The sequence below is a fragment of the Cryptomeria japonica genome, chromosome 1 (assembly GCF_030272615.1).
Source record: "Cryptomeria japonica chromosome 1, Sugi_1.0, whole genome shotgun sequence".
NCBI classification, from domain to species: Eukaryota; Viridiplantae; Streptophyta; class Pinopsida; order Cupressales; family Cupressaceae; genus Cryptomeria; species Cryptomeria japonica.
Window position 1 is genome coordinate 365,744,136 of NC_081405.1, and position 26,767 is coordinate 365,770,902.

Here is a 26,767-nt window from a genome sequence, read left to right on the forward strand (position 1 = left end):
AGGGGGTGCCCCAAGCACCCTTGTCCTCCCAAAACAAGACAAACAAGTAGGCAATCAAGAAGGCATAGTCCCAGGATGGGGTCCTCTCAGTCATGTAGCTAGGTGACATCAGTTTTGGAGTAAAAATGGGCCAAAACAAACCTAAGGGAGAACTAGGATGAGACACGCTAAAGTAGGGACGCAAAAAGATGGTGTAAATTGTATAGGGTTACAATTAACAGGGTTACATAAGCTTACAATATTATCTAGATAATGAATATAAATAATTTAATGACAACCTTATTACAACATTTATTTAATAAGAAATTGAATGAAAAATATAAAAAATTTATTATCAAATTGAATAATAAAAAATTAACACTTAAAAAACAAAAATTATAAAATTCTCTATCTCATAAACTATCTTTGATCCCATATATGCCAAAAATCTTCAATTCTATTCTATTCACAGGACTTCCACCTAAACTCAACTCTTTTGAGAATGGAACCTCCATGGATGGCTGGTTATTGGAAATAAGTTAAATCTAGATGAGTTGTCATTTAAATGAGTAAGTGAGACATTCTAACAAATTCGGGCCCAAATCCTACCAATGCGCAAAGAATAGCAATTGTCAAAGAACTATCAAAATGGAGTTCCATAAGTACACCTCTATTGAAAAAATGTGCTGCCTCTTAAATCTCAAATATATATTATTAACATGATTATACCTGTCTTAATTAGGTACAATTTCGAGGAAGGAGATACATATTGCGGACCATAGTGCAGGACATGTAGTATTTAGTTTTGATTTACATTATTGGGCACCTCAAGTCCGATTTGAAGACCTATGGTCGAGTGCATAAAATTGCCAGGTATGGTTTTTTCTGGATCTTTAGGGCATTTGACATGTACCAAGTTCTCATATATTTTCATTTTCAGTGGAAATTGATTTTGAATTGGAAGCATTTGGACTTCAGAGAAGAAATACATAGGATTCAGCTGAAGTAAGCCCTGTGATGGGTTTGAGTGGTATTTTCCATTGCACATTTTCTCATTACAATTGTCAGTAATGGTTTATGCTTACAGTATTTGAAATGTAACCTTGAAATATATCGAGGTCTGCTGAATAAAGGAGGATAAAGGGTTTGGATTAAGCTTTTTCTGGTAGTTAAATTAAACATCTATAATAATTCATTAATTTTTCTAGGAATTATCTATGTTTGATTTGATTAAGAACTAAATTTAGCCCAAGCAGAGACGAAGAGGAGGGTGCATGGACTTTTGGATTACCATTACACCCGCAAACCCTTGGACCTTATGGGTTGCATTTTGAGTTTGTGCCTTCTATGGGTTTTGAGTGATGTAGTCGTTTTAGTATAGATACTCCGGATGTTTGGTCTCAGTTGGGTAGTTGGGCAACTTGATTTGTGAACGACCATTTTACTTAAGGATGGTATTTCTATCTGTCGAGTGATCACTACAAATTCTTAATTCAAGGGTTATTCATGATCTTTGTCCTGCTGTCACGCATAGGAATCTGTTGTCTTAAGTTACTTTTCTATTTTGTATTGCTTTTTTAATGGATTAGTGATGATGTAATTTTGATTCTTTTTATTCTTAGTTTCAGGTGTCTTGCATTGAGGTTCCGGCATGTCCTTGATTCTGAGAAGTGGGAACTATGTAGACAATTATAACAGTCAGTCTGACAGTTTTAGTAGGCATTGTTTGAAATATGTATGGTTTGATTTCCTATATAGTCGATGAGATTATTGTTTTAATTCTAAAGATCACAACACTTTTAATGTTCATTGTGGCTTGAATTTGGTAGTTTTTCTGTTACTTTATTCAATTTCATAATACTTAGGTTTCACACAGATGTTCAGATTATTATAGCATGTCTTTTTTATAAACTGAAAAAATCCTTTTCTGCAAAAGGTGTGGAAGAATTTGGAATGCAGCAAATGCTTATCACTGGAAGAATTTTTTATAATTGAGGGCAGTGGCCATAATCCAATAGCAGAAATATTAGTCCGCCAGTGCAGAGAATGAAGCTCCATAACAAAACTAAACATAATGTCATCATCTAAAAAGTCTAAAATATTAATATCAAGCAAAGTTCACAATACCTTGGTTTTTTAAGTGTGCCAAATCAAACCAGCCTAACAAATAACTCTATCCTTGCCTCCCTAGATAAATCACTTTCGTTGGGCTACTTTAAATGTAAGTGTATTGTTATTTAATGAAAAGAATAGTGTAGAATTCAGTCACACATGGATTGTGGCTTCACACCGATGCAGTCAAGGGTAGGGAGCTAAGTGAATAGCGACCTTTTCCTTGCATTTAAAGACTTCACAGCACACTTTTACAAGGTCAAGAAGGGTCTTATAACTTCAAGAACTTAGAACAACTGAGATAGGAGACCTGCTCCCAAGTTCTAAAACCTAGAATGCAATTTGCCTTGACTAGTCACCGAATACGGATTTTTGTAAGATAATTCCACACCCATGTTAAGATTTTCACATTTATATTTACTTTAAATGGTAGGCTTAGAAGTTTGAACACTCTCACAACACATCAATTTACTGACTTGAATAACAATGAACTATTTGTCATTCACTCTCAGAACTTTTTGATTTTGGAGGCAATTCATTTGAAAATCTGTAGGAAAACACTTATTTCATTAGCATAGATAAACAAGATTACAAAAATTATTCATGAGGACATTTGGAAAGCATTTCTTTCTGTGAAACTGATACTCAACAAATTACAACACTGTTTTTATTATCATAGATAAACATGATTACGTAAAGTCTTCATTAAGAAATTTGGAAAGCGTTTCTTCCTGTGAAACTGATACTCCACAAATTATAACCTCTTCTAATGATTCAAAACTGAAAACTGATACAAGGGATCTGTTACTCAACAACAAGACAACATAGGCACTAGTCTATGCATAGTCTTCTATACAAGAGGTTTGCAAACTTGCATATGGAACCTCCAAGTCTCTCATCTCCCTTAAACCTGCATGAAACAATGAAGAAGCTAATTTTACTTCTATACCAAACTCCTTTTATCCATTATTTCAATATGGTGCATAAATGAGAATTCCTAGTTGATGTTTCCAAGAAAGATCAAGAGAGAAAGTAGGAGAGAAACTCTTAATCAATGTGGCACCCAACTTAATGTCAATTGTCTCATGTCCCCTTTACCCATAAGATTCTAGGTTGTTCCTTAAGTCTATTTTCCGATTCCCTTGGGCTTGGGGAAATGAATTAGGGAAATGACTTTGTATATTTAAGTGTGTTAAAGTAATCACTTAACTGTTTTAAAGTGGACGTTAGATTATAGGGCCCTTTTATGTTATGTAATCAAGCTTTATATCCTTAAGTGGAGTTGGACAAAGGATTGTGAGCAAGGTTCTTTTGGAGGGAAAATGAAATGACTTGAAGTTGTCTTTTGGAAGGATAGTGGGCGCTCAAGTGCCATTTAATCTAAGACAAAGATTAAGAGTGCAACTTACTCTGTCAAATAGATTGGAACCTATTCGTCTATTGTTGGAGATTGGAGGATGAAAACCATCAGATATCCATAGCTGGTTAGTGGACGAAAACCCCTAGTCTAGCATCGAGCAATTCCACATAGGAATTGTGTTTTAGCTTCAATGATTTGTTATTTGAGCAGCTCCATATGCGCCTAAGGCTAAGTTGCTGATTAGGTATAGGTGCAGGTACAAGATATGGGTTCGGGTACGACAATTTTTTTTCCCTTGGGTATGGGTGTGGGTACAATTTATGTGTGTGTGTGTGTGCTTGCGTGCATGCTTGTGTGTTTAAACCATAGAAACGAAAATCGCCAGAAATTGCCCAAACTCGGCGAGTCCGAGTCCAAGTCCGAGTCACACCCCACGAGTCCAGCAAACTCGGACTCGGACTCGGTCGAGTCTGGGGTCCAAACTCGCCTGGACTCGGCCAGACACAGACTGGGGTCCAAAATCTTTAAAAATATCTAAATTTCTTGAGTTTTTCACTTTCCTGAGTCCAGCCGAGTCTGAGTTCGAGTCCCGTTTCTTTGGTTCAAACATCAAAATTATAAAATATAACTATAAGAAGAGTGATACTCAATGTAGACACCCAAATCTGTCCACTTAATTAAATGAATACTTAGTATTTATTTGATTATTTAACCATTGTTCAACTATTGATTAAATTAATATTTAGTTAATTCATCTTAACCCTCTTCTCTTATTAATTAAATAAATTATTCAATGTATTTGATTAAATTTACTTAACCAAATTTAGACAATTAATTTAATAAATAAAGCATATTTGTTTAATTAAACCCCCTCTCACATTTAAATAAATCAATGTTTATTTAAAATCCTAAAGCCCATCTCTAACATATAAATAAATAAAAATATTTATTTAACTTCCTAAATCCCTCACTCACTTGCACTTTCTAGAAAATGCAAGTTTCACACTAACCCTTCTCCTAATCATGTCTAAACCCCTATTATTAGCCTAATAACGCTCTAAGTGTTTGCACATTCCTAAACTAAGGGCTTAGTGAATAGTCACTTCTCAAAATATTTAAGGCTCTTACAAAGCATTAAAAGTCTTCTCCCTTCCACAAGCTAACCCACATGGGTCTTTGACCAACCTAACTCACCTTTAACCCTTGCACATTCCCCCACTCCTTGGTTAAAGGCTTATTCCTTAACCCAACCATCCATGGTAACCCTCAAGTCCCCCCAAGCCTTTAAGGCTTTGACCAACCTAACCCACCTTCAACCCTTGCACATTCTCCCATTCCTTGGTTAAAGGCTTATTCCTTAACCATCCATGGTAACCCTCAAGTCCCCTCAAGCCTTAAAGGCTTTGACCAATCTAACCCTTTAACCCTTGCACATTCTTTTACCCCTTGGATAAAAGCTTTATCTATTAACCTAACCACCCATGGTAACCATCATGTCTCGTCAAGCATTTAATGCTTTGTCCATCTCCTCTCAAGCCTTCCTTTGTTGACACCTGTCAACATGTGATTGGCTTGAAGGGGAGCACATGGATTGAGGATCAACACTAACTCAATCAACTCAATCTCAACCCTTCATTTGCCCATTTTCTCTATAAATAAAGCTCATTCCTTCATTGTTGAAGGTGACACACACACACAAGAGTTATCTATACATTTTTACATTGCTTAGAATTGGAATGTTTCTTGTAGGAAGTCCTAGTATTATGTTTTAGCTCTTCCACTAGTTGGAATTGCTATTTAACCTCTAATACTTCATTTGCATCCTCATTCAACACTTCCATTTGACATCCATTTGCGCTAGTGCTCAAGCTGAGGGCATACTTCACATAGCAACAGGATCTTGGAGAGGAGGAGGACAAGGAAGAGCCATGGCATATGGAGCATCATGGGGAAGTATTGTATTCATTTTGTTTATTTCCTAACTAGCTTCTTGTTTACTCATCTTTCTTGATATGTTTTGAAAGGGTTTGAGTTCATTAGGTTTATGTTTTGATATGTTATTTAGATGATCTCATATTAGTTCATTGCATCACTTATAAATCCTTAATTGCCAATAAATAAATTTTTTAAATACCTCATAATATTATATTCATAATTTGCAAAAAATGATAATATTCAAGTCTCCAAATGTCATTACACAATGAAAATTCAAATTACAATCGATATGAAATATCCATATTCATCTTCATTAGAAGCATCAAGGTTATCATTTGGTTCAACTTCATTTGAACCACAATCCATTAGATCGCCACTCCCACTAGCTATGTCTATGTCAAGTGCAAGAGTTGCCTCACCTACAGAGACTTGGGCGAGCTGTGGAATTGTAGCATCTAAATCAGCAACCTTAAAAACTAGCTAGGAGAAAAAATGGTGAGAATGCAAGTTTTGTGTTGAAAAAATGAGGTGAAATGACAAAAAGAAGGAAAGGTAGGGCAAAATTAGGGTTGGGGGGCATTTTTAATTTTTAAATGTTTTTTTTGACTTGTGGGGCCCTTTTTTGGATGCCCATAGTGTTGGAAACGCTTGGGTTCGCCTAGGGTTTGGTTCGAGCGCCAGGTATGAACCTAGGGCCAAGCCAGAACCAAACCCAAACTTGGATCAAACCCAAACACATACCCATACCCAAACTCCCAAATCTGGTAACATAGGCCTAAGGTTTGTAACTATGTTATTGGTTTGGCCCCTTGGACTTGCAAGTTTGGGTTTGATACAAATCCGGATTTGGTTTGGTAGGGGATTCGGCTAGGGTTTATAAATGCTCTATGGGTTCGTTTAGGATGAACACATCTTAAATTTCACCTCCTTCCACTCTTGTTTCAATGAATCTGTTGCTTTTTCTGATTTTTTCTGTTTTTTCTAATTTGACATTTAATTCATCATTCATTCTTGCTGTGTTTAGGCTTATTTGCAGCTAATAGATTGAGATGTCTTCTCATGGAATGTCTTATTTGCAGCTAACCAAAAACATAGGTATCCTCACGAGGGTTGACATCGTTTTATTAAATGCAACGAACAAATGTCTAAACATGCTTCAACCTGTGCCAACATAAGAGCCTTGGATGATGGTATGGTCATCTATCAAACCATAATGGATAGGGGTTTTTTAATTAGTTATTGTAGTTGGAAATGTCTTGGTAGATATGTATGCAAAATGTGAAACCATACACAAGGCATGCAATTTGTTTGACAAAATACCTCAAAAATGTGTGCTGTCATGGAATGCAATGACTCCAGGATATTCATAAAATGGTGTTCTTGATGAAGCTTCAAGAATTTTTAAGAAATGCAGCATATGCAATTGCACTCAAAAAACATGGTTTTTTTCTTTATTAAAATTTTTGAAAATGGCATGCAGCATATTGCTCCCAAACCCCTAGGAAAGGTGTTGCCCTTTAACTGCATTGTGGGCACTGCCCTTGAATACTACCACACTCATTTGATACATTTTGTACTTGCATTTTACATTAAAAATATATTTTTAAAATAAATTCAAGTATATTGTATTTTCTAAGTTCTCAAGTTTGAGACAAGCTTGAGTATGGGAAAGAATATCCATCAAAGCAAAATTGATAGTGGATTTTTGTCAGATATTAGAACTTGCCCTACTAGATATCCATGACAAGTGTGGAAGCATACACAAAGCACGTGAATTGTTTGACAAAAGCCCTCGATAAAGTGTGGTCTCTTGGAATGCCATGCTTGCAAGATATGCACACAAATAATTTGTTGAAAAGGCCTTGGATGTTGATTTTAGGCAATCAGATGTTAATCTAGTTACTTGAATTATAATCAGACTGAGAATAAGCAGAAATAATAATAAAAGCACACAACACAAGACACAAGTACCTTGGGAAAACCTCCCTCTTGGAGGAAAAACCCAGCATCAAAGATTTAGATCAGTTCCTTATTTATAAGCAGATTACATGAATCAGATTACTTATCTGATTGAGTGCCAATCTAGGGCAGACTGAACCTAGAATATGTAGCTGTAGTATGTCTTCAGAGAGAGCAGAATATCGACACCACTTGAAGAGGGAGATCACTGAAGTATAGCGCACCACCTTGCCCAGCAAGTTGTCCAATGGATTCGTTCTCTAAGATGCCAGATTCGCTGACTGTTGTTGCATAAGGCTGATCGCACTTGATAAGGATATAAGTTGTGTAGAATGAATCTTGTTTATATGCAAGATTCATGCTCAAGTTTTCCCAAGTCGGCTGCCAAATTCCCTTTATTTTACATATTTAATTTGCACTTTTGGTGCCCAAATTTGGGGCCTACATAACTTGTAAGTTGAGGCACGTTTCCTTTTAGGGCCCAGCCCTATTAGACATGAACCACACGTTACATTTGGGCCGAGCTCTATTAGATATAAACCACATGTTACATTTGGGCCCAGCCCTATTAGACATAAATTGCTTTAACCTTTATTACAATAAGATAATATTTTAATTGCCACACATCATTAAAGTATGGTCTGAACTAGCTAATCATTTCAACACTCCCTCTTAGCTAGAGAGGATTCTATCAAGTCTCAAAGTGACTACCACCATGGCTACTCCCATGGATGAAACAAATAATATGTTCACCATAGCTACTCCCAGAGGGTGAAAGAACTCATTATGGATTTTCTTCTATGATACGCACCATGCCTACTTGCAGAGGGTGGGACCACCATGCCTACTCGCAGAGGGTGGAATTTCTTCCATGATACCCACCATACCTACTCGCAGAGGGTGGGTCCACCATGCCTACTCGCAGAGGGTGGAACGAGGGCTTTCACCTCAAACTTCTCCTAGAGAAGAATGCATCACCACCATGCCTACTTGTAGAGGGTGGATCCACCATACCTACTCACAGAGGGTGGAACAAAAAACTATTACACAAAAGATGAGGCTTCCTCTGAAGCTGAAAGAAACTGGCTCCCTCTGAGCTTGACAAGCTCCCTTTGAAGCTAATGATGTCAAGCTCCCTCTAACATTTGCTCCTTTTAGAAAAGGAAGTCTTCATTTGACCTTTGCTCCTCCTGAGATGTCCCTATGCCAACTTTTGCAGAGGAAGCAAGAGGAGTGGACCTGAATTTGCAATCTCGAGCAAAATGACCATACTCGTCACACTTAAAGCACTGGATGTGAGATAAGTCCTTCTTCCTTTTCTTAGGGGCAGCATCTGAATCTCTGCCTCTATCCCACTTCCTTGCTTTGCCTTTAACCATATGCGAAGCAAGGACTTGATTGTCTACATCATAATGGTCACGCTCAATTCCTCTTGCTATCAATCGTGACTCTTCTTGTATGCAATCTGCTCTCAAACGATCGAACTTGGGAAGATTTGGTCTTGCAGTAACTCCTTGAATGTAAGACTCCCAAGATGCCGGAAGACCATTGAGTGCAAGCATGGTCAAGTCATTGTCATCAACAACCTTCCCAATGGATGAGAGCTGATCTCTAAATCAGAAATCCTCATGAAGTATGCTATGATGGATTCACCTTTCATCATCTTGATGTGATGAAGCTGCTGCTTCAAAGCTAGGGCACGGCTAGTGTTGTTGATTTCGTACATCTCTTCCAATGTCTTGAACATTTCGCTGGCAGTCTTCAGCTTGGAGATGATAGGTACAATATGATCCTTCACGGAGTCAACCAACATTCTCTGAGCTTGAAAATCTTTCTTCCTCCATGAAGTCTTTTCCTCTTCTACCTCAGGTTCAATGGAAAATCTTTCCACAAAGTCTACAAGATCACTTCCATTTAATGCAAGCATGATTCAGAATCTCCATGACGTGAAGTTGGATGCACCATCCAATCTATCTTCAACCCTGAGACAGTTCAACATTTCGAATGAAGTAATAAGAGCAGAAATGGAAGGAGGAGGAACAACCACAATCGATTTGATTACCCCTAATTCGAACTTGGCTCTGATACCATGTTGATTTTAGGCAATCAGATGTTAATCTAGTTACTTGAATTATAATCAGACTGAGAATAAGCAGAAATAATAATAAAAGCACACAACACAAGACACAAGTACCCTGGGAAAACCTCCCTCTTGGAGGAAAAACCCAGCATCAAAGATTCAGATCAGTTCCTTATTTATAAGCAGATTACATGAATCAGATTACTTATCTGATTGAGTGCCATTCTAGGGCAGACTGAACCTAGAATATGTATCTGTAGTATGTCTTCAGAGAGAGCAGAATATCGACATCACTTGAAGAGGGAGATCACTGAAGTATAGCGCACCACCTTGCCCAACAAGTTGTCCAATGGATTCGCTCTCTAAGATGCCAGATTCGTTGACTGTTTTCTTGCATAAGGCTGATCGCACTTGATAAGGATATAAGTTGTGTAGAATGAATCTTGTTTATATACAAGATTCATGCTCAAGTTTTCCCAAGTCGGCTTTATCCAAATTCCCTATATTTTACATATTTAATTTGCATTTTTGGCGCCCAAATTTGGGGCCTACATAACTTGTAAGTTGAGGCACGTTTCCTTTTAGGGCCCAGCCCTATTAGACATGAACCACACGTTACATTTGGGCCCAGCCCTATTAGATATAAACCACACGTTACATTTGGGCCCAGCCCTATTAGACATAAATTGCTTTAACCTTATTACAATAAGATAATATTTTAAGTGCTCCCCGGCATCATTAAAATATGGTCCGAACTAGCTAATCATTTCAACATTGGAAACATTTAAGCAAATGCAATTGCAGATGTAAAGTCAGACATCTACTTTTGCAAATTTTATTAGTATTTTTTTAGAGCAATTTGGAGGTAAACACTATTGACTGGAACTATGAATTGGTAAGGCCACATACAGGGGACCTCATGTAATGTCCCTTATTAGGACTTAATTTGCCCTAGAGTTCCTAAATGAGGCATGGATTATGTTTGGGAAATGTAAATTGTCAACTTAATATCTTGATTTAGAGCCTGCAACCAAGTTAGTTATCAAAATATGAATAAACATATGATCCAACAATGTTACAAATAGAATTCTAATCATCATTATAACATTCGTAATGTACATGTGGGATTCCCTTAAGGCTTAACCCAATAAATCCTCCACATTATGAAGCACTGTGGGAGATCATACAAGGCGCCTTGAGCCTATCCATCAAGGCTAGGAGCATGGAATGACACTCTGCATTCATTCCTACTTCCTATCAAGTGGAAAACAAGATAATAAATCAGCCAGATCAGAATGGCTATGCATCATACCAATGACTTGAACCATTATAAGTCTGCAGTCAAGTTTATTAATTATGAAACTCAAGATTTCTTCTTGATTGAGTGTCTCATAATTCTGCTTCTTCGATGATGATCACTTCTAATGTCGTTCTCTACATTTTATATCTTTATGTCTCTATGGAGAGTGACAACCTTTGAGAGATGTTGACCCTTAAGAATGGTCACAACCTTTCTTAAGGATGCCTCTGTATAACCAAAACCAATCAATGCCTTCATTAACTTAATGAAGTTGTTGTCTAATCACTATAGGGGTCACTGCTTATTAAGATTAAGATCGCAGCTTTTATAGAGAATGAGATTGCTGCTCAATGAGATACCTTTGCTGCGCTTTAATCATTAACCAGTTAGTTACTTTTTATCTTATATGCAATCACATCCTTCTAGTGTAATAATTCACTGCCTTTATGATCATTGTTTTGCTACTCCTTAACATATATATCATATACTGACACATTGATAAAGTCTCTCCTTAATAAGGATCTTGGACTAAGGTTGTATAGTGATCACAGTGTTAATCATCCTATGCATTGATAGGATTGAGTCAGTCCTGGTCCAAATGGAATCACAGAAAATTGTGAAGTCTTAAATAGGACAATTTTCTGTTCTCATGTGTACCTTATTCACTTAGGAATGGTGTGAATACTGGTGTCCTGGCAGGAGCATGACACCTCATCCCCAACATGAACACTTAACAATAACACCCCAATAGATGTTTGAACCTTGGTGGCAAGAATCACAACACCACAATTTAACCATCATACTATGCCATTACTAGCTTTCCAAACTTTGTTATTAATAATAATAATAATTATTAATATTATAATATTATATATAACTTTATTATACAATATGCCATTACTAGCTTTCCAAATTTTGTTATTATTAATAATAATAATTATTAATATTATAATATTATATATAACTTTATTAATATTGTATAAAGCTTATTATAATTGCTGTACATTAGAAATCATAGATGCCTCTAATATTTTAAATTTGAGGCTAGAAATATATAATATATTTATGACTTCTATGTGTTTTTGTATGGATGAACCTAAAACAAATCCAAGCTCAATAATTTTTGACCAGACATCCAAACTGAAACCCCAAACCCGAATCTAAATTGGTGAGGCCACATGTGGGGGACCTCATCCCCAATATGAACAGTTAGCAATAACACTCCAATAGGTGTTTGAACCTTGGTGGCAATAATTACAACACCATGATTTACCCATCACACTATGCCATTACTAGCTTTACAAATTTTATTGTTATTAATAATTATCAATATTATAATATTATGTAAGAACTTTATTAATATTGTATAAAGCTTATAAATATTCCTATACATTAAAATTTTTAGATGCCTCTAATATTTCTGATTTTAGGCTGCAAATATGTATATATTTATGATTATATGTGTTTTTGTATGGATGAATCCAAAACAAACCCAAGCCCATTTTTTTTGACCGGACATCCAAACCGAACCCCCAAATCCGAATCTGGACTCGAACCAACACTAGGATCAATAACTTAGGTTTGTAATTCTATGGTGGCTCCTTTAGCACCATTTTCTGTTGATATTCTATATTTCTTGATAATAAAAAATGCTACGATTTTTCCTGGAGGTATGGTATAAATTGAATTGATTGTAAGTTGAAATCGCATTGAATAAAGAGGAGTAGTAAGTTATTGTGGCTGCCATGTTAATTATTCACTTTCAAAAGGTGTGTAATCCATTTTTGCATGTTCAATTGAAAAAAATATCTATTGCATTGAATCTGATATGAAGTAAATTTGGATATTTGTGTTGAATGGAATTGAATCAAATAAATAGCATATAAATATTCCTATCAGGGATATTACAAAGGGCTTTTGAAGTGGAACTCCTATAATTGCATGATTGGTGCCATTTTTCATGAGGAATCACATATGAGATGCAAGGTTGAAACAAGACTCCAACAATTTAGCAACTTTGACATGCAAGACTCAAGATGACACACAAGCTTCTCTTTTAGATTCAACTCCTCCATATGGGTGCACCCATAATTGTGTTGATGTTGTAGCTATGGTCGGATCCTTCTATGGCCAACATAGCTTATATAATTGTCTAATTGGTCTGTCTGCCTTCGACAATTATAGGTCCGAGTTATGGACACTAATATTCACTGATGTATTAATTGCATTTGTAATTGTGATTATATCTTATCTGGCCGACCTCATATATGTCTCCCTCATACATATATGAAGTGCAAGTTCATTCCTAAAATAATTCAATCAGCGAATCACTACACACCTTCAGCAGAGCAAATTCATATCCCAGTCAAGCGAACTTCATTCTTCAGCGAATACATTCCTTGGCAGATCAAATACTTCACTTTGGCAGACCGAAGACATATCATCTGCAGATCGCATATCAGATTCGTGAATCTTACAGCAGATCGGATCATTGCAGATTGCACAAGTTGGATGCCCTAGGGTAGTTCGGACTGCAAGCACAGCTGTGTATTGTGAATTGATCTGTTCATTCAGCTTCATGGAGTGAAGCGATCTTGTAAAGACATATATGTTGTCAAATATAATCCGAGATTTGATTGCTGGGTTTTTCATCTTCAAGAGGAAGGTTTTCCCAGGGTATTCTGGTGTTCTCCTTGTTCACTGTGTTAATTTGATTTAATCGCTATAAATCTGATCTAAAAACCAACAAATTGAAAAACTAAGACATGGCAATTACTTGGCTAACCCAAAAAAAATAAAAAATTTGGGGAAAAACGTGGCAATAACTTGCTAAATTTATGAAACATTGAGAGATAAATAAGTTGAAAAAAAATTTCTTAAAAAACACACAATTACTGATTTCTTTCATATATAAATCAAATTTAGAGTTCAATATGCATCATAGACAACTGTTGAATCCAAACTAAAACTAAATGCGGACATAAAAAATGGGAGGTTCTAAAAATAAATGCAAATATAGAATGAGAGATTGCAAAACATAAATTTAATGTAGATACAAAATGCAGAGTCACAGACTTGCGAAAATCCAAACATAGCCCTAAATCATGCCCTAAATTCCAATATTGGTGGTCTCGAATTGGGCTCCAGCCATTCATCAAATAGTTCTTTGACAAAATTTATAGAAAAATTATTTAGTTGTCGCCTTTTTGTCATTTTAACCTGGCCAAATTTTCTACCAACATGAATAATGGCAATTTCTTTGCGATTTCTGCAATCTTTGACAAAAAAACTGCAGCAAGTATTTTGAAAAACTTGGGGCCGAGTTTTCCCATAATTGCTTGTTTAGGGTTTTCACATTGGGGCATCAATTGAGGATTCAAGCATGCAAATAAGGGTGTCATGTGCAATCTGCAACTTTCCCCAAGATCAACTCATGCAAATTTCTCATACCAAGTGCTTGGATTGCAAGTCAAACACTTTATTTGGCAAGTGAAGTCCTTCACATATGTAGGGTGTCACTGTGAGAGAAAAATGGTTCAAATTGATTTCAATTTGAATTTCCAAAGGGTTTAGAGCCAACAAACAAAAAGTGTTTCTGGTTGCTGCTGATTGGCCAATTCCCCAAGATGTGTCTACATTAGAGGCCTGGAGTAAGACAGAATGTGAGATCCCGAGATTTAGGAGGAGGGTCATTTGACATGGGTTGCTTTCCTTGGGCTTGTTTGGGGGACATGGGGAGGAATTGAAGTAGTTGACGTAGGTTGAGTGACCATAGGTGGGATAGGTAGAATAGATGAACGGACAAGAGGAGTTTGACTCGTCTTGTATTTTTGATAAATTTTAAAAAGAAAATCAATGCAAGGTCAAAGGGGGCTGAAAGGGGTAGGCTAGAAATAATCAAACAAGAAGTTGTATCAAATGGCAAGTGGTTGTAACTCACTACGATAAATATTGTGTGCAACACCATTGAAGGGAAACTCTGGACACTTGTGGACGATAGAGATTGCATTGTGGTGACCCATGGATGACCCAATAGGATGCAAAATTTGAGGTAGGGATCTTACTGAAAGGGACATCCAGGGGTTTTAGTTCCACTTGGTCATAAAAGGGCAATGGAATCTATTGTTGGAATTGAAAGGCCATTGTGCATGTGAATAGATATGTCAGAGGGATCATATACATCTTTGTGTAACTGGTAAACATATAAAAACTCTTCTTTGACTACATTCACCATGTTGAATGGGTTGACCAAAGCATCATGAATGGATTTTTGGTTTACTTGAGCATGGATGTATATAGGACCATTGTATACGTCCACAAGCACATGGGTAGTAGAGAACAAGACAATGGGCTCAAGGACAGATTTGCCCCAAGGGATTCGAGCATCCACTATGTCCACCATGAAGGATATGGTGACAAAGAAGGAAGAGATTATATATCCAGCATGGGAGGGGTGGAAATGAGATGGAGGTCTGAATGGTGATGTGGAATAAAATCAATGAAGTTGGAGGAAGTATGTTGTAGGAATGAATTGATGTAGATTTGAAGATTTTGATTTATTTGAATTTTGGGCTATAGATTTATTACCTTTATCTTTAACCCCTGCCACTTGAATAAGGTTAGAGTTGATTAGATCTTGATTAAATGCTTTAGACACATGTATTTTTGTGTATCGTGTCCAAGTAAATGGTGGAATTGGCAGAAGGCTTTTGGGTCATAGTTCTTATGAAGGGTTTCGTCTGTGTCTAAGGGGCAAGTAGCCGGCGGTTGCACCAAATTATTATAATGGAGCTGCTGAAAGATAGAGCATAATGGATCGGAAAGCTGTATAAGCAGCGGTTATTTTGCAACTAAACAGGTAAAGCTATCGTTGATGAAGACAGCGAGGTTTCGCCGACAGTGGATATGACAGCGGTAGTTGTGGTTTTTTCTATTTAAGTAATTATTGTTCTTTTTATCTGCTCTAAATTTCTTTTTGAACACTTTTAGTTAGTGGTTTTATCTCCTCAAGAAAATCTATCAAGTCCCAAGTCTTGCACTGCTGTAATTCTGACATCTCTTTCATGGAATTCTTCCAAGACTTTTTTCTTTGGAAGTGAGAGCTTCTTCCACTTTGTATACTATCATTATAGTAGAGCAAAAACACAATGAAAATCTAGTGGATTAATGTCAGGTGATTTTTGTTGCCTTGCAACCCTTCTCACAGTTACCAGTGAAGATTTTTAAATTGCATCTGCACTCGGTTCTTCTTTAGAGTTTGCATCAAATGTGCTTGCCTAATCGTCATCCAAATTATCATGTCTACTTCGTTGTTTATCTTCAAATGCATTCTGTTGCTCTAACTTTGATTTAAGATGCATCTTCTCGCTCTCTTACTCCTTTGATTGCTCTTCAGTGTTCAAGACTCTAAGTTCTCTGAAATTGACACCATAAAACAAAGAACTCTTAAGTGTTCTTGGATTCCAAAGTTTGTAGCCTTTAACATTTTCACTATATACTCTAAGTTCTCTGAAATTGACACCATAAAACAAAGAATTTTAAGTGTTCTTGGATTCCAAAGTTTGTAGCCTTTAACATTTTCACTATATCAAATGAAAATACACCTTTTTGTGTTGAAATTCAATTTAGATTGCCTTACCTTGAACAAATGCCTTACAGCCAAAAACTTTCAAACGTGTTATAACTGGTTTTCTGCTAGTTCACATTTCATATGGTGTGTTGTTCTCCAGTGCAAAAATAAGAGACACGTTTTTCAAGTAGCATGTGGTACATACTGCATCATCTCAAAATTTTTGTCCTAGACCAACACTTCTTAACATACTTCTAGCTTGATCTAAGAAGGTGCTATTCAAACTTTTAGCCTCTCCAATTTTTTTGTCATTTATAAGGAACTGTCCTTTGTTTCACAATTCTAATGTGTTACTGTTTATAGAATGTCTCAAATTCCTTTGGGTAGACCTCCATCATTATGTATCCTAAGCACTTTGATTTTCTTACTAGTTTGATTCTCAACCAGAGGCTTAAACTCTTTTAACTTGAGAAATACCACAGACTTTCCCTAAGAAAATAAACTTAAAACTCCTAAAATAGTCATTAGTGAAAGATATATTGTCATGCCCCAATTTTGTATTAATAAAACAAAACCATACAGATCCTAAGATGATAATGTATATGCCAACCTGACAACAGTAGTATTTAATATTTGAATTTCTTTTAAATCAACCGTTTGAAAGGTTAATTGGATTAATTGTATCATAAAGTAATAGTAGTGGCAGACCAGATCTGACACATGTCAGATCTGTCTGCCTTTGCAACAATTAATTACTAATACATGTATAAAAGGGGCAAGAAAGGCTGCTTTTAGGATTAGAAGATATAATAACTAAAAAGTAATACTTGGTAGTCTGTCATATCCTCGTATCAGTAATACTCGATTAATAATAATATTTAATGTCTTGATTGATAATAATATTTAATTACTTTGCTCATTGATGATTGTTTATTCATTAAACATTTGGAAAGAATAATACCTGATAGATTATAGCTAACATTAACAAATATTAATAAGTCGTTAATAAAACAGATCTCTGTCATTGAAAAGGTTGACTTATGGGGACCAGCGATTGAAATTGAGCAAGTGATCACAATAAGTAATTAAGGCTCTGATAATTACAGCGATTAATAAACAAATAGTTAACAGAAATAAGAAGACATCAATTAAGTGAATGGGTGCAATTAACAAAGGAGTGTGTCCATTGTTGAAGGGACGTCTTTTGAGGCTGTGACATTATGAAGGGACATGACCTCTCATCCCAATGGGGAGATATTTATACAATAAACTGACCACTCCCAGAAGGCATGGATGGTATTAAGATTGATAATATATGAAATATTAATACTCACCATCGATCAGATGAGAACTGTTATTAAGTTACAGGCAGTAACATCTTTGTTCTTTGTGGTATGCATGGGATGTGCATAATATATGCAGCCTGATAATGTTCTTATGCAGAATTTAATATTTATATTAATATGGACTGCAATATGTATGACAGTCATACTTAATTTCATAATACATGAGAAGTTAGTATACTTATAGTCTAAATCATGCTATTATCAGTATTTAAGAAGATGGGGATGAGATGGGGATGATATGTATCTCAGAACATACAAGACATCTGAGAGTGTTTTCGGTTTTCACTAATCCATCCATGAAGGTTGCCTTTACCTTTTCTTGACCAACTATCTTCAAAAAGCTGTTATCATTGACAAAAACTTGACCTTCATTACATGTACTTTATGTGGACTATGGAGTCATATGATATGCATTTGAGTCAATTAGCCAAGAGTCATCATCAATTACATTAACAGAAATAAAAGCATCACTACTATAGTAATCATAATCTGAGGATCTACCAGAGGAATCATCCTTTTTCTTGGATTTACAATTCTTCTAAATGTGATCTTTCTTGCCACAATATCAGCATTTCACTTTTGATTTACCTAGAGACTTTGAATTGCCCTTTTCTTTGGACTCCTTATCCCCATTCTTTTTCTGACCATCTTTCTCCTTAGACTTGCCTCTAATAACCAGGTCACTAGGAGAAGTTTCATCCATAGACTTCTTTCTAGTCTCATCATTTAACAAAATGCCTATGACATTCTTCAGTTTCAGTGAAACAATATTACTACTGATTAACATTATCAAGTTTTCCCATGAATCAGGAAAAGAACAAATTAATACAATGCATTTATCTTCTTCCATTTTTACTCCTATTGACACAAGTTGACCAGGTATCATATTCAAGTGATTAGTTATCAGGTCTCCTTCATTTTCAGAGAACAGTTAATTTTTCAAGACAAGTTTTTAAACTACTCTATTGGACCTATACAATGTACCTATTTTTTCCACAATGAATAAGTAGTCTGACCTTTAAACACATTCATAAGCATAGAAGCTGAAATATAGACATAATCGATTAGTGCTTCTAGCTTTTTTATCCAATTCTACCTAGACATCAAACATACCGATGCGTATATGGGTTTACTCAAAGAAGATACAACAGCCCATTGATCTCACCCTGTCAGAAGATCTTTATTTTTTTCAACTTACAAAGTTCAAAGTTTTGATTGATAAATTGTTCAATCTCAAACCTTGATGTGCTAGTCATGATCCAATACCATGCTATCTTTTCACAAAATCCTCCAAAGTTTTCCTTTGTGACTAGTTAGACATGAAGTGCAACAAATCAAATGTCTCAAGGTTTACCACTGCACATGTTAGGGTTTGGTTTTCCAACGAAGTGAACACTACCTAGGGAACATGCTATATACTCTGATATCAAATGTTGGGGATTAACTGCTTTGTTGCAAATGATCGGTAAGCTGGGGCAAAGAAGTTTAAGATATGTGGTTATAATTAGTAAACAATATTAACAAAAGTACATGGAACAGTATGCAAAGCAAACACAAGAATACACAAAATAGCAATATTTCATTGGAAAGCCTTAGGGAGAGAACCCATGACCAAAATAGAATCACCATTAGATTATTCAGAATTAAAAAATTCAATATGACATGTCTCTTACATCGTCTCAATCTACTACACTACACATTCCCTTTTTGCAGGAGAGGATACATATAGGGGTCATCATGGAATATCAAACCAACCCGTGGAATACCAAAAATCACAACTATATTCTTACCATACTATAAAGTCAGTATGCCAAAGATATCACTAATTGTGATGTCTCCAGATGGATAGTCACCATGACTATGTAATCACTGCCACACTGAGTTAATAGTTGCTTACTTAACATTATTGGTGTGTACCTGTCTTTGAGTATAGCCACCTGTTGTGATGTTTTCACACATCGCCCCATTGCAAATGGGGACCCTTGCTTTTTTTTGCTTTTTAGGGTTTGTTTTTTGGTCTTTTAGGGTTTTGTTAGTTAGCCTTTGCATTATGAGTGCTGTCGGGGAGATCAATAGGATAGCAGGTCCTGCTGGAGTGAAGTCCTAATCCTGAAATTTGGCTAAGTCTGAAAGTCCTGATCTTGATATTTGGCTAAGTCTGAAAGTCCTGATCCTGAAATTTGGCTAAGTCTGGAATGTCCTGATCCTGAAATTTGACTAAGTCTGGAAACTTAAAAACCTCAAAAAACTAGATTTTGCAATATAACTCCTGGAGGTCTGAAACCACTCTCAAACATCCTGAAAGTATATATGGAATATAACTTAAAGTATAAGACTTATACTTAAATGTTATATTCCATAAAAATTATCCTGATAGAGAGTTCGAAAAGTCAAATTTCGCTCCTGTCCTTCACTGAGGATCCAGAGCGAATTTCACTCCTGTCCCTCTCCAAGGGACCAAGACGAATCGCTCCTGTCCCTCACCAAGGGTCCAGGGCGAAATGGCTTATTTGAGTCATTCCTGACCTTGTTTGGTCAAATTGAAACATCAAAGACACAATGAAGGACGAAATGAGCATGATAGAGCATCAAGACAAGACAATGAAATGATGAAGTTTTTTGCCTAGAAGGTCAAATTCGCTCCTGTCCCTCATTGAAGGACCGAGCGCTTTTCTTTATATGCACAATTTTAGACCTTTTTTGGACATTAACTTTTATTCATAGCATGAAGTAAGGTGAAATCTTCCCTAGCAAAAGAAATTTGAGATGAAAATTGTAGTGATTTGGCCTTGAGGACAAAAATCGCCCCTGTCCCTCACTGAAGGACTGGAGCTTGAATTCCAAATTTGCATTATCCTTGCAAGATTTAAGTGATTTCGCGATTTGAAGAGGTCAAGGGAGGTGTGTTTTATTCGTTGAATATAACTTGAGTGGCCTACAAAGGAGAGAATCAACCCAAGTTGCAATAGGCGCTCCTGTCCCTCTCCAAGGGACCAGAGCGAAGTTATCAAAATTCATTATTTTTTGCCTTATTTTAGCAAATCACACTAGATGCCAAGTTCGCCAAAAAACTTCGAAATATTTTTAAAAATTCTAATTAAATTGGCATTTAATGAAAGGCGCATAACATTTAATAATTAATTTTGGAGCCTTGGAAAATCGTTTTTTTAATTAATTGAGGCATTTCGAAATTAATTATTATTAAATTAAAGTTAAAAGAAGAGCGCTTGAGTTATCCTTTTTATTGCTTAATTAAGTCGGCCTTATTCTTTTATTAATTTTTGTTTATTTTGGCCTATTTTCACCAAGTCGGCCTATGGGAGATGTAGAAGGTGAGCGCTCTATATATTGGAGGTGTTGTTTCACAATTCAAATCATTCAATCATCATTTCAAGTGCGAAATTGGAGAGCAATTTGAGGAGCGAAATCCAGAAGCTAAGGAAGGCGAAATTCATCTTGAAGGCTATTGGAGAGGCGTATTTCTTGCTAGATTGGAGGATAATTTCCAGATTTTTGAAGACATTTGAAGGCGAATTTCCAGATCTTGAAGAGGCTAGTGGAAGATGGAGTTCTTTTCCAAGCTAAAGGGGGCGCATTTTGCTAAAGAGAGCTTTGATCTACACTTTGCCTAGCAAAATTCATCTATTTTTACATCATTTCTTAGAGTTTAAAACTCAAGAGGAGGTATGGCAAAATCATCTTGACACCCTTATTCAAGGTTTGATTTTTTAGACATTTTTTGGAAAAATCTAAGTATTACATGGTTAATTAGGAAATGATAACTCAAGATTTATCATGAAATTTCCTAATTAAAATCTTGAATCTTCCTTTTAAAGTTTAATTTTTAGATTTCAAGATATATTACTAATTTTGAAATGTTGTGTAGGCATCAAATGGAGATCCCGGAGTTGGAAAATCAAGCCAGATCAAGGACGGTCTCCTCCAAGACGATCAAGCAAGGAGAAGGGCGACCTCCGCCAGCCTAACATCGACAAGGACAACCTTCTTCGATCCAGCATTATTAGGATAAGGGCGACCTCTTCCAATCCAACATTCCAAGGCGAGGTACATCAATCATCCTGCAAATCAAGGACAAAAGGAGTTAGAACAAGGGTTCATTGAAGAAGCAGATAATTCCAGATGAGTTAATTAAAGATAGCTTCTCAACAACATCAAATTGAATATCTACCAAGCTACAAGTGTCAGACGAGGTGGCATCCAAGTCATCACTCCTCCAGTCGGATTGGTCCACCTCAACAATGTCCAAATTCAATGTACCTAACTCATAGAAGGTAGCACAAACTTCGATGTACCTACCCCGACTATCCATTGGTGGAATTTTCCAGAGAGGACATGTGTCCAAGCAATACAATTATTTCATTGGTCGAGCATTAAATGTTATGTAATGGTTGTAACAAACCCTAATTAGGGTTTTCATTGTAAAATCTTGGCCATTGATCTCGAATTGATCTCAGCCATCGAATTGTATTGAGGGCACTATATAAGCCCTGGCATTTCATTTTGTAAAGCGAATAGTTAGAATAGAATATAGTTGAAAGCAGTTAGAAGACAGATAGAGAGTAGTTAGAAGGTGATTAGCTAGTTGATAGAATAGCAATTAGAGAGAGTTAGAATAGTTAGTAAGCAGTTGGAAGTATTAGAATAGCAAATAGAGTAGAGTAGAGAGAGGAGGCAAAGATTGTTGCCAAGATGTTGTTGTAAGAGACTTGTAACTTCATTGAAGAAATGGTGAAATTTATGGGTCGATTCGACAATTTGCGTGGTCTTTATACTTCTCATATTTGATTTCGTGTTATTAGATGAATGGAAGAAATGTGCTTGATTGATGGTGGAATTCGTATATCCATACTACTAGCAGTTTGTTGATTGCAGACTTGCCTTGCGTAGTCAACTGGAATCATTCAGCTTAAGCTTAACTTCAATTGTCGCTTCTTCATTGATATGCATCAACCTGATGGTGTCTATGCCTGCAGTGATGATTTGAACATCATAAAGCTTTCCTTCGAAGATCGCACTAACCTTGTGGAGATGGTCCTGGGATGTCAAAACAAGACTTAGTTAGAATTTCATCAAAGATCAATCATTGCTCCTACATTCTTAGTGTTAGGATTAGATCCTTTCCTCGCCCTCATCTTTTTTCTTTTTTTTCAAAGCTAGTAAGAGCCTGTGTTCCAGCAATATTCAAAGCAGATTAGACGTTCAATCATCAAATGTAAGTCCCCTTGTGATTCCAGCAAATCACATCATACCACAAAGAGCTTATCCACGCGTAGAGACCCTACATACAAGAACCTTGAAGTCATCCTGATTGATCCTTTTTCGCGATATCTTCAGCAATCAGAGGCTTTACTCAAGAGAGGATAAGGTACCTTTAGGTATTTTATTCTGTGTTTGATAGTGTACAAAATACACGTCAACACCACCGCAACCAGCTCCAAGCTTGTGGTAACATAGACAAACATTTAACCATTTCTAGTTGCTTGCAGTACCTTGGAATATCTTCTTGAACATTATCATGTCCTTTGATTGCACTGCATGAATTCCAGCTTTGCTGCAAAGCACCTACATTACTATTCATGTTTTTAGTAGCACTAAATCTACTATGCAATTGTGATTTGTCTTCCAAATGACTTGCGGTTGCTAACACAACATCATCACATGTAAACCAATATTCATGTTTTTAGTAGCACTAAATCTAGTATGCAATGGTGATTTGTCTTCCAAATGACTTGCGGTTGCTAACACAACATCATCACATGTAAACCAATATGCATACTCTATTGCAACATCTGAAACTCACCATATCCTATCACATTGCATTTTGTAGCTATTTACCAATCTGTAGATAAACTCCTTTCTTCAGGAACTCTTTGCAGGTGAATAACACATTTAAGTCCCAATAATTGACAAACATTTGAGACAAATTCAAAGAATATCTGAGATGAAATTAGTTGGAATCCTAGTGAGATGAGATCCTGCATAAATGTTACAGGTTCAAGTAGACCATGTCAGGTGGGACTGATACTTTCCTACAGTGAAAGAAAGACAGTCTTTTGATTCCTCAGCACATCCAACTCAGAATGAACATCAAATGGGTACTGATTTGTATTTTTTTAGGGTTTACAACATTCAGTAATCCATCATTTCACAGTGATTACTACAACAACATTTAAAATCTGTGTGCGCACAGTGTAATTTCCCAGAATATGGCGCAACTGTATAACTGATTTGAATGAGCTTCAAAAGTTAAACAATTTACATGGTAATAATAATACCAGTCTGTTTACATTGGCAGCAGTTCACAGGTTCGGCAAGAAGATTGCACCATTATCACCTTGAATGCAGAACACTATCTACTGTTCTCTTTATTAGGTTTACCATTTGTCTGCATGTTAAGATAGTTTCTGTTGTTCTAATATGGGGGTGATATACTAGATTGGATTCTTCATATTAAATATAAGTTGTCTCTGTTCTAAATGTTGCTCTTATTTCCTGTGCTTATAAGTGTCTTTTGTTTTTAAGCTATAAGATATTTTGATCAGATAGGACATATCTTCAGAATTCATGTTTAGCTAGTTCAAATCTCCATGTTGGGCCCAGCCTCTTCTAGTGGTTATGCTCATCTTTATTACAATTTATTTATAAATATATTTCTATTATTCAGAGTTGCCCATCTCAAATGTTGAAGTCAAAGCTGGCAATGACACAAGTCTGGTGCAAAAACTAGACAGCATGCGGTATCTTCCCATCAGATATTTTGTTTGAGCACCAAGGCGACCTGAATCTATCAGGGAGGTGAAGTAATCGACTCAATGAAGGAATGTGCATCGACATTGGCAGGTTCTAAAGGATCAAAAACTTGCATAGAAGACAGCAGCTTTGCATTTGATGAGAATAGTCAGAATTTATTGCTTGTTAGTGGAACCCATGATGGATCAACTTCACCAATGGGAAAGAAAGTTGGTGAATTGAATGAGAGTAGTTATTTGGGGATTAAGCTTGTAACTGGTGTTAAAGGAAATGATTTTATTGACAGTGGTCTTGATAACACTGAGACAAACAGAATGGTGAAGGGTGTCATCCCTGAAAAAAGCGAGTCTTCTGTCAAGAATATAGATGCACGAGTTTATCCAGAGCCTGTAAACTGTGTCTCTCACATGATTTCTGATGAAGAAAAGGAACTTGCCTTTCTGCGCTCTCTTGGGTGGGATGAAAATGCTGAAGAGGACCCTCTGACCGAGGAGGAAATCAATGCTTTCTATCAGCAGGTGAATATCTTTAAAGATATGGCTAATCTGATGTTCTTTCCAAATGTGTCTGTCAACATTGGTATTTAGTACACCAAAACATCTTAATGTGTTTCTTAGGAGTATCTTTCAAATAATCATATTGATAGTCATCTTTTGTCTCTTATTTTGTTTGCAGTATAATGGTTATATCCATGGTAAACGTAGACTATAGTTGTCTGAAGCAAGAACATCACCTGCCATCAGCTTTCTCGTCTCTGAGGAGGATTTTTAGCTATGATATTAACATAATTTCATTCTTTTGTATTTACCACATTAATTTCCTATTGAAAGTGGAAAGCACTTGATTTTTGTTGTAAAAGAGAATTCTAGAACCGGGGATTGACTGGGGACTGGAAAGCAAGTTCCTCAGACTTTAGAGGTTTCCTGAGAATGTAGATACTATCTTCTTTCGTAATAAAGAAGTCCCCATAGTAGTCCAATGTCCTTATCTTGAGAAGGATTGCAGAAAAGTATATTTTTGACATCTATGTTTACTTGACTAACAGAAATTCTTTGTTTTAGACATATTACGCAGATCCATAAATACACTGGGCTGTTGTGAATATCCATTCTTTGTAAAATAACTCTTTCTTGAGGGAATAGCATATAGATAACACTTCTGCTGCTAATGTGCAGTGGATTTGAACTGTTCATTGTTAAAGGAATGCAAATTTAAAAGTTTTGAGTTCTTAGAACAGCTTATGAGTAATAAAAGCAAGGATATTTACACTAATTATTATTCAATGTGATTCCTCATATTTCAATTGCTTTACTCCTTATGTGCTTTGTTATCTTATTTTCAGTTTTGTACCTGCTATTCATGTTCCCTTTTTCAGATACATGCCATCCTTTATATCTATATTTTAATTTATTGCTATTTTCTTCTAGCTTTTATTACATGTAACCGAATATTCAATGATATCCGCTCATGTTATTTTTGTAATACGCCAACTCTTTAGTTATTCATTGGTTTGCGTATTTAAAAATGCTGAGCTCCATTAGCAAAATTGGATACCTTGTGTTTTTTACTTTTTGAAGCAATTCTTGCTGTTAATTTTGGCGTTCAGTATGAAATACTGTTAACTTTCATTTTAGATATGCACATATTTTGAAAAGTCACGTTGTTTCTTTTCAGAAAGTAGTCTTTCAAGAGAGTGTTTTGTTTTTCAACCTCTGACCGGTGCAAATCCCCGTGACAATACAACCATAAACAGACATGGAGGTTGCTAAATTTGTACAGATAACATTGAAGCTGTAGTTTTGACTTTGCTGTAATCTTCCTTTCTTTATTAGAAATAAAACAAGGCCTTTGATAAAGCCTATTAATTTCAGATAAAGGATGAAGCTTTCTCGACCCATATCAGTAAAATTTAAGCCTGAAAAAGAAAATGATGCTCATGCTTTTCAAGATATCCAAGCTATTAAAATTAAATGAAGCGTTTAAATGAATAGATTGTCTAGATTTGAGAGCTGAGATCGTAAATTGAAAATAAATAAGCATACGTTTTGATATAGAAAAGATGGATTAGGGTTATTTACTTTTATGTGCAGTTTAAAAACACAGTATTACAAACTATCGTTCAGTGATTAATGGTGGTGTTTTGATATCAGTTATAACTCTGTGATGTTTAGATATACAAAATTGGACTCTGCTTTAATCTGGTGTAAAATTGTGGCACAAAATTGATCTGGGTTGATTTTTTGATGCAGTATAGAATCATAGATCCATATTCTATGAAATTGATTTGTTAGGTTTTGTGATCAGAAAACTTTTTCCCAGCCTTTTGAATAGTTGAATTTGCAATAAGTAGATTGGC

The 26,767-nt window shown here is 36.0% G+C and overlaps 1 protein-coding gene across 4 annotated transcripts; it reads left to right on the forward strand.

The window, feature by feature from the left end:
- Positions 1-592: 592 nt before the first annotated feature.
- Positions 593-25,694, forward strand: LOC131069116 (uncharacterized). 4 transcript variants are annotated; one of them, XM_058004432.2, is made up of 4 exons: positions 593-852; positions 920-1,009; positions 24,326-24,929; positions 25,087-25,694. In XM_058004432.2, the coding sequence occupies exons 3-4, from the start codon at positions 24,474-24,476 to the stop codon at positions 25,120-25,122; spliced, it is 492 nt and encodes a 163-aa protein (XP_057860415.2). In that variant the 5' UTR covers positions 593-852; positions 920-1,009; positions 24,326-24,473; the 3' UTR covers positions 25,123-25,694. The 4 variants fall into 4 exon arrangements, with proteins under 4 accessions (XP_057860415.2, XP_057860416.2, XP_057860414.2 ...); XM_058004433.2 differs by lacking the exon at positions 920-1,009 and adding an exon at positions 6,466-6,576; XM_058004431.2 differs by lacking the exon at positions 920-1,009 and having other exon boundaries at positions 593-641; positions 722-852.
- Positions 25,695-26,767: the final 1,073 nt, after the last annotated feature.

Bases quoted from the DNA above. Each gene is read 5' to 3' on its own strand.
- LOC131069116 (XM_058004432.2), top strand. From the start codon at position 24,474: ATGAAGGAATGTGCATCGACATTGGCAGGTTCTAAAGGATCAAAAACT. The intron at 24,930-25,086 runs GTGAATATCTTT...TTTTGTTTGCAG, and splicing joins TCAATGCTTTCTATCAGCAG to TATAATGGTTATATCCATGG.